Here is a 14855-nt window from a genome sequence, read left to right as displayed (position 1 = left end):
TTGGACGTTACTAGCCAACCATGTGAGATACAACATTCTGTGGAAACCTCAACCTTTTGACTCGTAAGTGGAGATGTGCGGTTGTGGGTGTGGGCACAGGGCATTAAAAATGACATTCTTCTACTCTGCCTCAGCAGAGGAACTCAGTCCAGTTGTTTCCATCACAAAGCACAAGCAACCTGAATGCAGCTGGATGACGTGGGAAGTTATTACAGTACAGATGTGGTGAAATATGTGCTTATCAGTTTATGATGATGTGGTGCTAAATACTAACCTCAATTTTGGCTGTGTCGAAGAACAAGTGTCATTATTAAATGTGGACACTAAGCTTCAATAAATAATTATCAAGAATGTTGAGAACTATGTGAATTTAAAAGGTGCTATCCTCAAAACCACTGATTGTTTATGTTAATCGCTTTCGTTTTGTCACCATTGATTTCAAATTTTAGAAGAGAAGTTTGTACCATTTTGTTGACACAATTTATTTTACTTCAAATTAGTCCAACAGACTTGATTTATTTTTCTTTCAGCTTTCTAAGCCTAACCTGTGTTGTTGTTGATGTCCCACCCTTGGTATACAGCTTCAGATTCGGTTGTCACATCACCGTGCAAGCTCAAGGGGAAGTTGATTTGCGTTTTTATTTCCCATGGTGCTTTAAATGCACAATATTTTTCACACCTCAGAGCCACCCAGCGCTTGTGTTCCTTGTTTTTGCCTTTACGGGAAGTAGCACTAATAGATGTTGGTCTGCGTGTCTTCTAAACAGCGGGGTTTCATGCAAAGCTCAAAGTGTAGGGTGACACATTTTCTGTACTTCCTGTGTTTTCTCAAGAGGATTTGGTGATATGCTGATTGATTATTAAGGACCACTGGGTGAAAGATTTAATCCTGATACCTGCCATTCTCTCCACTTCTGTTCTGTTTCAAATAATCTTTCATACAAAGCACATTTCTTTTTGCCTAACACACATTCTAGATAGTGGCTTGCACTTTATTCAAAGTTACTGGACAACAAATACAGTTAAATTAATGTGCAAATGCAATCTGTGCATGATCTCTCATGTCCAGTACATGTTCTTACTGATGTGATATTCAGTACTTCCCTCAGTTGTTTACAGTTCTGCTAGTGATTAATAGTAGTGTTGTGGTGCTCATAGTCTTTATGATTCTGATTCCAGGATGCATTGCATATCATATTTTTATAGATTGCATAACACTTTTTCCCATGCATGTGATAAAACAACTGTGTCGATTTCAACACCCATTGTGCCAGCGCCAGAACAGAGAAAGTCTCCACACCTCTACGGAGAGTTATGGGCTTTCCATGGACAAACTTTGACCTCATGAACTTCGCAATTTAAACAAAACTTCCTTTATTATTGTTTATGATTAGATTGCATTCAGAAAGTGGTGATAAGGAGAGAGGTCCACCCTGTGCAGGAGTGCAGGACCTCAAAAAAATGCCTGAGGTGCCCTCATGCTCTGACTTGACAAATGCCCTTCTCCACAGGCAAATATGGGCAATAGTCTGTATAAACAGCTGGGCTAATGCACACAGAGTAGTAGCAGGGCAGGGAGATGAGAATCACAAATAAACAAAGGTGCAGAAAAACAAAGGTGTACAGTGTAATCAATTACAAAAAAAAGGAAGGAGAGAAAAAGAACGAGAGAATGCAGGATGTACATCTGACCTGAATTAAGATGAGCTCATTGTGTACTGCAGTGGGTTTAATAGTGCGTTTGTAGAGGAACGCCCAGACTCTGTTCCCTCTCATTCCAGCGGGGCTGTGTCATCCCTGCCCCGGGGCCACCACACATGCAGGCTCCTGCACAAGCAACTCACACACAGGGACATGCCTCACAGCTCTGGGGATCACAACGCCGGGAAGTGTGGAAAAGGGGGATCAGAGGTGGACAGAGGAGAGGAAGAAAGGGATCAGAGGTGGATGGAGGAGAGGAAGAGGGGGATAGGAGGTAGATGGAGGAAAGGAAATGAAGGATCAGGAGGGTGGAGGAGAGAGAGGAGAGAGAGGCATCAGATGTGATGGGGCTTTCTAGCAGGATGGTGGCTAGCCGGGTGGAGGAGAGGATAAAAGACATGTCTGTGCAAGAAAAGGAAAAGATAGATCATGTTTGGATGGAAGTATGGATAAATCAGAGGAATGAAGGTGTGGGAAAAAAATGCACGGAGATTGTGAAAGGAAAGTTGAGATGGAAAACTGAATGAGAAACATGATGAGACTGACACTGAAAAATAGGCATCAGGTGGCTGGATGAGAGGACGGGAAGCTGGTTACAGAGGAGAGGGACAAACAGGCAAATTGATAGTGAAGTTTAAGTGGATAAAGAGGGAGAAGGATGAAGTATCATTAAAAGTGAAAGGGGCGGTGTAAGCCAAATGTTACGACATCAGTCAGGTGCTGCTGACAGATGCCAGGTTAGCTTGTAACAGCTTATGACACTGTTTTTTTTCTGCTTCGCTGCTGATAGGAATGTACTGACATGCTTTTTACTCTCGTTGTAAATGAAAGACAACCCGTCGTCTCTCAGCTACAGTTATGGCATCTAATGAATCAAAACAATATCATATTTGGTGCATAAATACCACAACACTCATGCTAATTTGCTCCAGAGTATCATCCACCACCATTTCTCAACTGAGCTTTGGCACGCCTTAACTCAGCTTGAGGCTCCCTAATGTGAGGACACCCCATCCCAGATCCATCCCAGTGCAGCACCCTCCCAGCATCCATCCCTCCTCTAGCCCGCTAATAAAAGTCAGCCTGTGTCGTAACCCATTAGGGCTGATTTATTTGATCAGATTCGTATTATTTCCTCAGTCCAAACCCCATGGCACTCTCCTCCCACCAGTGATTAAAGGCAGTAAATCAGGGGCAGGTCCTGTGTAGTGTTTACTCAGAGAGCCAGGCAGCTGCAAGCTGTTTGAGGCCCTTGTTTCTCCCTCTGTTTACCTCCGTTCCCATGGCGACTGCACCACCGTCTCCCGAACGTCTGGAACTTGGCCCTGGGCTGTTTTGGTTACGTTCAAAAGTTTTTAGCTGCTGTGTCTACCCAGAGCTCGCGGTGACTTCACCCAGCGAGGAGTGAGCGCAGAGATGTTGGACGAGTCGAGGAGGGAAAGAGAGGGAAAAGCGAGAGGAGGAGAGGAGGGAGGGACGAAATCTGGGGGTGGGCAGGCACAGGGTGGGGGGAGGGCGAAAAGCCAAGAGCATTACATCATTGCTGGAGCAGAGTCAGAAAGGGAAGGATATGAGTCAGTGGACTGACTGCACCTCTCTCTCCCTCTCTCTCCCTCGCTTGCTCTTCTTGGACGGCAGCCAAGCCCCTTGTGTTTAAGTCTCCCAGTGCTTGAGTTGGAGTTGGGACTGTGGGGATTGGGACAGTAAAACTCAGTGTGTGCAGACTGTAGGATTTGTAGGTTAGAGCAAGCAAATCCAGAGGGGCTTGAGTTGAGGTGTGGGCACCCTGAGGGGTCCAGAAGACAGTTATAGAGGATTATGAAGACAATGAGAGGAGGGAAAAATAGGGGGGTTTATTCAGTTCATTGGGGTGGGGAAAGTTATATCTACATTGCCAACAAGATTTAAAAAGAAAAGAGGGACTCAGGGAGAGAAGAAGGTCTAGTAGTGATGTCATGGTGGAGAGAAGGTGGGTGGGTGGGGGTAGAGGGGTGATGCGGTGGTGGTTCTTGGGCGGGGATTTGTGGAGGAGAGCTGGGCTGAGAGCGAGGCACTCAGTAATGTGAGAGTGCAGGGTCAGGACTGCAGAGTGTCTACCTGCTCTCCCCTGGGGCCCACAGCCCAGGCTATTATCAATCCCCTCAGTGGAGCCACAGCCTGTCATTATTCACACACACACACACACACACACACATACACACACACACACACACACACACACACACACACAGCTGTGTGAACATGCACACACTGGCACATGAACATGAGTCCACTAATCCACTGTACAGTGTGGTGCATCACGCACTCACAGATGTAAACACAGAGAGCAGAAGCGAATGAAAAGAAGAAACACCTCAATTAGAATGTGTGTATCATATTGAAACCCTGCATTACCAGCTAAAGCTGAAATTATGCATTCAATTAAAGTATGTTGATATTTAAGGCTTAAACTGACATTTATTTCCTCCACCAAAGAGCTTATGTTTTTGGTTTTGGTTTATTTGGTTTTGGTTCCCAGAACCAAATATGACATCTTTAAATAGCTTGTATTGTCCAACCAACAGTTTGAAACCCCAAAAGATCAAATTCATCATTATCTAAGATGAACTGAAAATCATTTCAGGGGGCTGGACCACCTGATAACTGAAAACATATTGGCGTATCATAGACAAATGTTTTGACCCTGTAATACACATGAGGAATATTTATCATGTACATTAATAAGGCAGAAAATGGATACATTCTTTCTAACAAGTAACAACTTACATCTATTCATTAATAGTGTCTCTTTGCCTGTTGGTCCAGTTGGTCTAAAACATCTTTATTTATCAACAGAGTCAGCACAAAGCTGAGTTAATCCCCAGAGGAAGCACTGTCAGATGTTAGTGTTGTTTTGCCTCCCCCCTGGACAAGCAGGTTGTGTTCTGGTGTGTGTGGTGGTGACGGACACGGTGTTTGTCCTCCCCCTGCTCTGCTGCAGGTGATAGGCACAGCAGTTCAACCTGTACATGCTTCAAAGGAGCCTTTCTTCTCTAGAAAGTGAGAGCCTGACCTGCAACAACCAGCGACCTGTGTGTTCTGTGTCTTGACCTCTGTCTCAACATAGCTCTGTATTAGTGCGTATCACTGTCTTATCTTGGATGGAGACGGACCGCCACGCTCTGATTTAACTTTCCCAATGAGAATATAAGCATTTTAAAGCATTCATTTGATCTGTTAATGACTTCAAGAAAGTTTTTCCTCCACAGCTGAAGGATCTGCCACACACTAAACTTTTTTTTAATGGCTACTTACAAACACTTCAGAAACCCATATTTAGATCCTTTTGCAAATTTTGCACCTCAGATTCTTGGTTGAAAAGATAAGATTTCCCCAGAACCATGTAAAATTGCATCAGCAAATGGGGAATATACTGTATATACCATGCACAATGTTACGATGGTCATTTAAATGTCATACATGTTTGCATACAATAAAATGTAATGTACAAATGTATGCGAGGGACAATATTTTCATGCATTTTATATTTAGATAAGCTACATTATGCAGAGAAATTAGATATATTAAATATCTAATTTTTGAAATTAAATTAAATTTTGTAGCTGTTAAAGCTATGTAAGTAAATATTTTACTTCATAATTTTAAGGATATGTTCTCTTAAAATTTTTATCCCTTAGTTTGGGACAAAAGAGAAATCACCATTGGAAATCTCATTCTGCAGCTGCATTGCTAAAAAAAACCTTCATGGATTAATCTAAATACAAATCCAGCAAAACAGTTTTTATGTATAAAATCAACAGCATGTCACTGCCACCGCCTCGTGACTGTTATTTCATCCTATTAGACGCTGGCAAAGTCTACAGGCAGGGGGAAACTGTGTTGATGTAGCGCACAGCTACACTGCATACCTCATTGTACTTTCATGACTTTTCCCATGTGGAAATGTTTGGATTCGCAGTGTTGCTCAGATGTCATACGTACTGCTAAATGAGTGTGATTGTGATAAATTGGGATGTTAGACAGGAATGACACACAGTCGGAATGGTAATGGTCCTGTGTGTGTGCAGCAATCTAAAATGTCTGGAGCATAAATGCACATATTTAGGGTCTGGAAAAATACAGGTATTTATTCAGGTGGGAGAGCATTTGCTCTGGTTGCCCCCTCCCCTCCCATATGGCCATTACTCCCTCACTACTCACTATTACGGTAATCCAGGCGATGATGCAGTGAGTCGATTATATTAACCTGTTGAACACAGCTAACCTGAATGCTTCTTGTTTGCATTTATTTCTAAATGCTCAAGGAAATGCAGCTTTATTGACTGACGTTTATTCTGATGTACTGATAACTGGAGACTTATTGATTCTTCTGATTCAGGCTATTTAAGAATCAAGTCATGAATGCTTTTTATTTAAGCTGTAGGGACTGAATAGTTACTCTGAATTAGGGTGTAGCAGCACCCTGCAGCTGGGAATCGGTGTTCGTACAAGCAAGGGTTTGGTGGCAGTTGTATAAATGATGTCATGGCATGCAGATGGAGCGGTTTGGCTGTTTGTTTGGCTGCAGCCCTGAGACAGAGACTGTGACAAGACTGCTGTCAATGGTTTAAGCTTTGCTCGGGCCTCATCTGTACATGTGATTTATCGATGTGGCCGTGAGTGTGGATAGGCTTGTTGGTCCGCACACACTTTTGTGGTCACCAAGGGGGATTTTTTTTCCCCACAGGGCTCCCACTGCTGTAGCAGTTTCTAAAAGTGATTCCTGTCATGCATGTTTCGTGGTTATTATGACAAATATTAGTCATTCATCATCACCCGTCATCGTTATTCATCCATTGTACTACATGAAGTGGGCTTGTTTCAAGTGCGTCCAAAAACTCCCAAGATGCCCCAGCTTTCAACTGCAGCATGAATACGTAGCCACGCACTTTTTTTTTTTTTTCCCATTCTGACTTTGTAGCCGCAGAAACAAGTGGAAACTAAAAAACGGATGAAGTTTGGGGGAAACATTTGCTCTGAAGTAGTGCAGATGTGAAATCAATAAATTACACAAATAAAAGATGCAAAGGCAGTGTGGTGATCTCACATCGTGGAATTAAATAGTCCCAGGGTTCTTTTCAGGATAAAGCATTTTGTAAACTTCTATTAAACTAAACATATTTATATAATTAAATATGGTAAGATTTTATTTTAACCTTTTTGTATTTACACGCAGAAACTAAACACAGAATGAGTTGTTCATAAAACATTATACTGTAGTTATAAGTAGAGCTACAATAATCAATTAGTTGATTAGCTGTCAACTATTACATTAGTCACCATCTAATTTGATAATCTGTTAATCAGCTTGAAAATTTCTACAAGGAAAATAATGTTAAAATTCTCTTGTTCCATTTTTAAATGTAAATATTTTCTGGTTTCTTAACTCTTCTATGACAGTGAAAAATCATTTTGGGGTTTTGGACGAAACAAGACATTTGAGGACATAATCTTGGGCTTTGGGCAAAACTGATCAACATTTTTCACCACATTGTATAAACCAAACAACTAAATGATTAATCATGAAAATAAGCAACAGATTAATCGACAATGAAAACAACAATTAGTTGCTGTCCTAGTTCTCTGCTAATATAAAAGTAGTATTTATTTTTTTATTTTGTCTATAATTATAACTCCTTCTGTGAAGACAGATACAGTATATCTTCATAGAAATACAAAGTATTTATTTAATAGGTATATTTGTTGTATTTATTGACAGTTATGATTGTGATATTTATCAGTGTAAGTATTTATTTATTTACTTCTTTACTCTCGTGACAATGGTGCAAACTCCATATTAAAGCTACAAGTTGGGACCAAAATCTAGACAGTGGATCTTAAATTATGAAGTCATTATGTGTCATCAAGCAGTCACTGTGTATTTATACACAGGTTACAGATGCTTCACAGGGGAAGTTAAAGCTAGCACCATGGAGGTGTTGGTAGTTGGATTTGATGTTGTTATATGATAAAGCCCAGAATAACAACATCAGTTATCTGTTGTGAAACCTGAAGTTCTCTGAACATCTGTCTCCCTGTGTCCTCTCAGGCCCGTCCCCGGCTCTCTGTCCTCATTGCTGCACCTACGAAACAGACAGAGACAGCCTCTGCCTGCCTCCATGCCTGGAACTCTGCCAGACCCGACCATGCCTGGCTCCTCCGCCGTGCTGATGCCTGTGAGTACAACGGTGCACTGAGCGCATTCACTCACGGGTGCACTCACACACTCAGTCACTTATATGGGACGACGGTGTCAATTCAGACTGCACATAAACTATAGATTAGTTTGGGATGTTCTCTGTCACAAATTAAATGATTTACTAAAGTTTACAGGGAAGTTATCTCCTGTAGAAATGAAGGATTCTACCTCTCGAAATAAGACTGTTTTGTAATTAGGCCAGAAAGACTTAGAGGGCCCACATTGGGAAGTGAGGAATGATAACAAGCTGGAGAAACCTCCTCCTATCAGGATTCTAATGATACAACATATGTTCTCATTGTAACACAAGACAGCTTGTGTTTATGGTATGGAGAAAAAAACCCTCCCATGTTTATTAAATTAAGAGCTAAGCGATTTGGGGGAAGATTGACGGTTCAGGAAAGGGGTGCAGGTTTGGGTGATATTTTTACACAAAACACACTTAGTGCAATTAAGGCTGTGTGTCAGGTTCTAGTCCTGAGTCTCTGTGGACGAGGGGGAGGAGCGGGGGTCAGGCAGAGGGGGGTGGAGTGGGACTGTTCCCAATGGAGACAACCACACCACCCAGAGTTCAGCAGCTGGGAGGCCACAGCAGAACACACGTGTGCATGTAGACACTCACACAAAAGGTTTCTTCTTTCCTGCGTGCACTGCTCACATCATTGCCCTGCACAGGTACCTCTCACCCCAGTCGGCTTAACCAGCTGATTTCCTCACATTCAGGTCTCAGCTGTGACACATAACCAAACTGGGGTCAGAAAGAGAAGCGGTAACCACACACACACATGATTCTAATGCTATCATGCAAGTAATTTACACTTACTGGCATCTCGTTCACCTTATTAATACATCCTGCACCTAGAGTGGCTTGGGCTCTGATGTGTTAGTCTGACTGACACTCACCACACCGCATTATCAGAAACACACACACCCCTGTTGCACCGGCTTCCTGTGTTAAGTCCCTCCGTGCTAGCTTCCTGTTTTGGGTCAGCTCCAGTTATCATCACGCAGAGCTGTGCACAGGGCAGCCTGTCATGTGAAATCAGGATCTCATGCTCTCTCATCTTACCCCCCTCAGCCTACTGTGCAGGAGGTTGAGTCTCATGCTTTAAATGCTAATTTTTCTATGTCACAGCAGTGATAGCATCTTGTTAAGACATAAAAATAGCATAAATCCTAAGTTTTTAATTGATTCATCTTGTAAAAAAGTTTTGTAGTATTGCAATATGTCTATACTTGTGAGTATGACTGTTGTCATGGTGTTGTATCTTCAGATGGAGAGACAAATGTCCATGGGCTCCAATATGATGGGTATGCAAGGACCCGCCCACAGCAGCTCCTGCTCCTCCACTCACATTCCCTCCATGCACTCAGAAGCCAAACTGGTGAGTATATGCATGTATTCACATGGATACGTACACTTTCATGCACACACTCAAGCTCAAAGTGTTGCAACTTTCTTTTCCACTGGGCTGTGCCAGCAAAGCTGTGCTCTTAGGTCTGTGTGGATTTCATCATTTGGTGTGTAATCAAAGCTGTGTCTGAACCTGCCAGTGCAGCACTGGAGACTCTGGCTGGAATAAAGGGCCCTTTATGTGGTTGTGGCTGAACTGCCCACCGACTGCCTGATGTATATCTTAATGTACAGAACATGTTCTGTAGGTCCTGCAACTTGTTAGCACTAGTTTAACACAGCGGGGGAAAAATCAAATGACCTCATCCTTCACAAAGCAGGCAGTTAGAGCAGTGGGAATGAGACATAGCTAAGAGAGGAGAGAGACAGAGAGGAGAATAAGTAAAGAAAAGACAAAAAAGCTCAAGAGAAAGAAACCTCCCACTCAGTTTGCATGTTAGCACTGCTAATACAGACGCCAGTGACTGACAGTGTACGTCTGATTAACGTCAGTTATACTCTAGGTGATATGAATTGATTAATACTGTAGCAACATGACCACCAGCCAACCTTTGTTTTCAAAATAAATAACTCTGAAAATGGAAAAGGCTCCATAGAAATAAGAGCAAGTGTCATGACTTAGATATCAAAAAACTCACAAGTGGTAATGAAAAGCTGGCCGCTCTTTGTGTTTGGAAAGGTTCACTGATAGCTGAGTTTGCTGGACTGAAACATCTTGCAAAGAGAGAGAGAGAGAAAGAGAGAGAGAGAGAGGAGGAGGTAGCAGCAGAGGTCATTAGAAGAGTTATTGCTCTGATAGAGGAGAGCGGGAGCATTCCCAGGGCATTTAATTCTCCCTCTTCCTCCTGCTCTCTCAAGATTGATCGTCTTTGTAGTCTTTTGAATCTCCTCAACTGTTCCTATGGTAACACGCTGGGGTAACACAATATTAGTGTATTAGGCTTATCTCTCCCCTGGCCATCATCCAGACACATCTTACTCTTTTTTCTCCTCCTATCTATGTAATTGAATTGTAAATGCTCTGTTAGGCCTCCCATAAACATATGCAGTCACTAAATGGCTACAGGCCCCTCAGCCATGCAACTTTCTGGTTAGTTGGCCATTCAGACACGGGGCACAGCAACCAAACGTGGATCAATTGAGATTCTGCTCCCTGATGTCTGAACGCAACTGATGGAATTCCATGATTGTGGACAGAAAGTGAGAGACTAATTGTGTTATCAGGGTGCGATCTCCAGCGTGGGTTTCATAAGCATAGACGGGGGTCTCTAATGTCTGTAATATCCACGCCCGGGCCACGTCGATAAATACGGCCTCGCTATCGGATAACTGGGCCATGATCAGGCCCATGTGTCCCCTGCGACGTTCTCAATCCGGCTCTAATCGCATTACCCTGACCATGTTGACTTTCCGCCAATGGGAAATCTCCGCACTGTAACCCCACACCCCCGAGGCACGGACCTGGATGCACTCTTTCTGCTCAGCGTTTACATTGCAAGAGCGGAGGAAGGGGATTGAGTGGGACTTTGATAGACATAAAGGAAATAGATAGACAGGCAGAGTTAGCAAGGGAGTTGAAAGGCGAGAGACGGTATCGATATTGTGTGTGTGAGAGTGAGAAACTGGAGGGATTCTTTGTGAGTGGCATGAAAGGACTTCTGCTCGGCCTAGTTTCATTCACTCCACTTCATGCGTGCATGCATGTATGCTCATATGTGTGTGATTGTTTGATATTTTGTGGTAACTGGAGGCCTTGGTAGCAGGATTAACCCTCCCCTGTCAGAGAGAGCATGCCCAGAGCCTGGGCTAATGAAGGCTAATTGATTTTTGTGGTGGGCCAGAGCAGCAGGGAGGCCTGTCTCTGGTGTAAATAGTTAATGAGCCAAAGGACTGCTGTGGCCCCTTGGGGACTCATATCTTGCTCTAAGCTCTCTGTTTGTGCTCTCTGGGCCAAAGACTGTATCTGCATCAGTGCCCATCTTTGTCCTCTTGTATCTCTGATTTTCTCCTTAAGTGCCACAGTTTAAGTGGTACAGCAAAGTCCGACAGTGCACTAACTGACTTGTACGTTTTCTCTTTTTGCTTTTAGCTGGTTGTCTGGGAGTGTTGCTGAGATTGGAGTGTTTTATTAGTTTTGGTTCAAGTGTTTCTTTTCTTCCTGCAAAGGACTGGGTGCTCATGGTGCCGGGTGTGGTTGTGTTCTGCTCTGTTGTGGTCTGGGGAATAGAATGGTGCGTGTTGTGCGCTGGAGGTTGTGGGATAGTTGACCCTCACAGCGTAGAGGAAACGCTGCAGAGAGGAGGCCAAGTTCCACAGCACGCTGGCCAAAGCATTACGTCAACGCTCAGAGCCAGTTCTCCACAGGGCCTCGCGAACAGTCGCACACACACTCACATGCTTGCTGACTGCTCAAGCTCTGTGTCATCCTCCTCGCATGGTGTCACATATTTAGACAGCCACAGACATTCGTACACATGCAGGCAATCAGGTACTTCAAAACAACAGCCAATGGAACATTCACAGAACACATGCATACATATACGTAGAGATGCACATACACACTTGTGCATGTGTGCACTGTATTCTCCTACAAATACTCCCTCTTCTGCTCAGATGGTTTGATATCTTTGTTCACTATCATCTCTCATCTGTAGCAAGGGAAGCCCAAACAATCCTTATCAAGCTTGCTCCAAACAACATCTGCGAGTGCCGACTATGAGACCTGTCTCAGCTCATGTCACTGGTGGAATTCTGTATTGTTTTTGTGTCCCTTTTTAAATGAGCTCCATGCTTTCCACACATCCTGCCTGCCTGCTAATTTCAGACAGAGGGACCTTGAAGCAGTTTGGTGCTGTTGTATAAAAATGTGTTATTTATTATCTCCCAATTATCTATTGTTTACATTGTTACTAAGGACAATAAATTTGTCACTAAGCATCGGGCTAGGTGCTGAGTTTTTTATGAGGTAAACAATACTATATGTTCCTTCACTGCAGCTCTCTTGGCTGCGGAGCTGGCACTAGATGGGTGGATGACATAATTCCTGGCATGGTCTAAATGTACTCCTTTTTACTTGAGGAGGGGAAAAAAACAGTGCGTCTCTTAAAGAAACATTTCATGGGACACAGGAGGACCAATAATCAAAGTGTTTCTACCACACTAATGTAGCTTTTTACATTTCATTTACACAACCCATACTGTTCTTATGTTTCAGTGAAATTACAGAATTTTAACAGGCATTTAGGTTAATGGGCTTAAAGTTCAAGTGTTGCCCTTTACAGCGAACAAGTGAAAAGTGAGAAAGTTACATTAATATTCTATTCAGAAATTCCAAGAAAAGTAAACTTGTGAAGCAGTTTTCAGATCTACTACAAGGTGATTGATTGAGCGATTAGCTCAGTCTGAAGTCATTTGTAAGCAGTTAAAACTATTAGCCTACATGGTAACTCTATTACGTGTTCCATTCATTTTCTTCCACTGTAGTAGGGGAGCACCTCTGGCTAAACCTCTTGTTGTGAGGAGAAGCAGCACACACAATAGGAGTCTGACTCCAGGTTTTGTAAGCAACATCTGTATGAATGGTGGCATTGTCAGGGTATGATGTCATTGGAGAGGGACGGTGAGCTAAGAGCACAGCTGAATCTGCACGCTGCTTCCACTGAGCTCTTGAATATGTGCATCTGTATATGTTTGTGTGCATGCTCACAATTGTGTGTGCAAATGGCTCACTTTCAGTATATTGGCACCCTCTCTGGCAATCACTGTCCTTGGAGTCAAAACATCTGTGGACTGTGTGGGCTAAAACAAACTTTAAAGTTAGAGTTTGCAGATAGCATTTGATACAGATCTGTTATGTACATATGTGTGGTTTGTTAAGTAAATGTGTGGATGTGCGGTCAACGGAAGTCAAACAAGGACACAAGACACATGGCAAGATATGCTGAGATACAGTGTTACATAGCAAGAGCAGCCGGTGTCAGAGTGTTGGACACAGAGAAAGTTTTGTAGATGATAAACATGTGATGTTTCTCTCTATTGCCATGGAAGCGAGTGGTTAAGTGGAGTGCAGCGCTGAGGAGCTGCTGAATCGATGTGCGTCTGCCAGTTTATCAGTGTTGGACTCAGACCAGAGAGAGGCCCCTCTTTCACCGCCTCCTCTGTGTTAATGCCAAAGTGTCGGACCACAAACATACTGGTAATAGTGAATCAAAGGTAAATGGACACGCTGTTTTTCTTTTAATAGGCAATATTAACTGCATTCACTAATAGAATTTCTTTGTTGGTAATGATGAGCAATGTTCTGTCAAGATGCCCCATTTATACACACTGCTTTCAGGTTAATTTATTGCAAAAAAAATAAAAAAAACAAAACAGCGGTCTGCACCATACACATCATTACATCATCACAGGACAATAGTAGATCTTTTACTGATACATTTGTTTAACATAAGTGGCAAGATTGCTGCATTTTTCTCACATTAGAGGGTTAACTTGTCAGAAGGCATGCAATGCGATACAATTTATGAGATTTGTTAATCTGCATTATCTAATAATAATAATAATAATAATAATGACAGAAGAAGTACAACAACTTTATTTATAAAACTCTTTCCAAAAGAATAATTACAAAGTGCTTTAAAAGACAATAAAGCAACAGAAACTTAAAAAATAAATACAAAATAAGAGTAGAATTGATACAATAATAATGATAAGTGAGGTGTAAATGACTAAAACACAGTGAAAACAAGTAAATGTATAAAGGAAGAGTAACCAATTCAAGAGAAAGTAAGGCTGAAAAAAATGTGTTTTAAGAGAGATTTTTAATTGGGAACAGAACTAGCCTTCCTGGTTTCCTCCAGCACATCGTTGTACAGTTTCAGGGCTGTGACTGCAAAGTCTCAATATCCTCTGTTTTTTTATCCATGACCTAGGAATTACACACAAGTTACAAGGTACAAGGTAGATTTATTGTCATTTTTCTTAAATGGTCAAAGAAGAAAGGAAGTGAAGGTAAATAGGTAATACAAAAAAGGTAATACAACAACCTACATTATGTGGTCATGTTCAAGTAAGTATGAGAGGCCACAGTCACTCTCTACTGTATGTTTATTTAAAAACATTTACATTCATTTTATAGTAATGAAATAGTAGAAATACATGTCACATACCCTTTTATCATTTTTCAGTGTTAGGAACAGGGTTTTGAAGCTGCTTTGACCCATTCAGGTCAAAGTTTAACCAATGTTAAATCGCATTAATTTAAAAGGGATTAAAAGTGACATGCCTAAATCCGCATGAAATTTACATTAAACATTTATTAAAAATGTGAACAACCCCCTGTTGGAACGTCTTGGTAGAAATAGATGGAGATACAAACCTTAGCTGTTAGAGCACTGTAGTTAAAAAGATTCTGACATACGAAGTTTGATAGAAAGCAGACAAACTTTTACAGCTGAGAGTTCAAGGTTGATGTTGTAAAGCTACTATACAGCAAGGTCTTTT

At 42.1% G+C, this 14855-nt stretch overlaps 1 protein-coding gene across 5 annotated transcripts in view; it reads left to right on the top strand.

Annotated features, from left to right (window-relative positions):
* creb5b (cAMP responsive element binding protein 5b) overlaps positions 1-14855 on the top strand; it is a 49055-nt gene that overhangs the window by 19123 nt on the left and 15077 nt on the right. For all 5 annotated transcript variants that reach the window (XR_006105966.1, XM_042489777.1, XM_042489776.1 and 2 more), the window contains 2 exons: positions 7790-7916; positions 9214-9324. Coding sequence is in view for 4 of the 5 variants with exons in the window: in XM_042489777.1 (XP_042345711.1) it covers positions 7790-7916; positions 9214-9324 (238 nt within the window). In the remaining variant the exon portion in view is untranslated. The remainder of the gene's footprint in view (positions 1-7789; positions 7917-9213; positions 9325-14855) is intronic.

The sequence above is a fragment of the Plectropomus leopardus genome, chromosome 7 (assembly GCF_008729295.1).
Source record: "Plectropomus leopardus isolate mb chromosome 7, YSFRI_Pleo_2.0, whole genome shotgun sequence".
NCBI classification, from domain to species: domain Eukaryota; kingdom Metazoa; phylum Chordata; class Actinopteri; order Perciformes; family Serranidae; genus Plectropomus; species Plectropomus leopardus.
The sequence above is the reverse complement of the archived record's forward strand: the minus strand, read 5'-3'. Positions and strand labels throughout refer to the sequence as shown.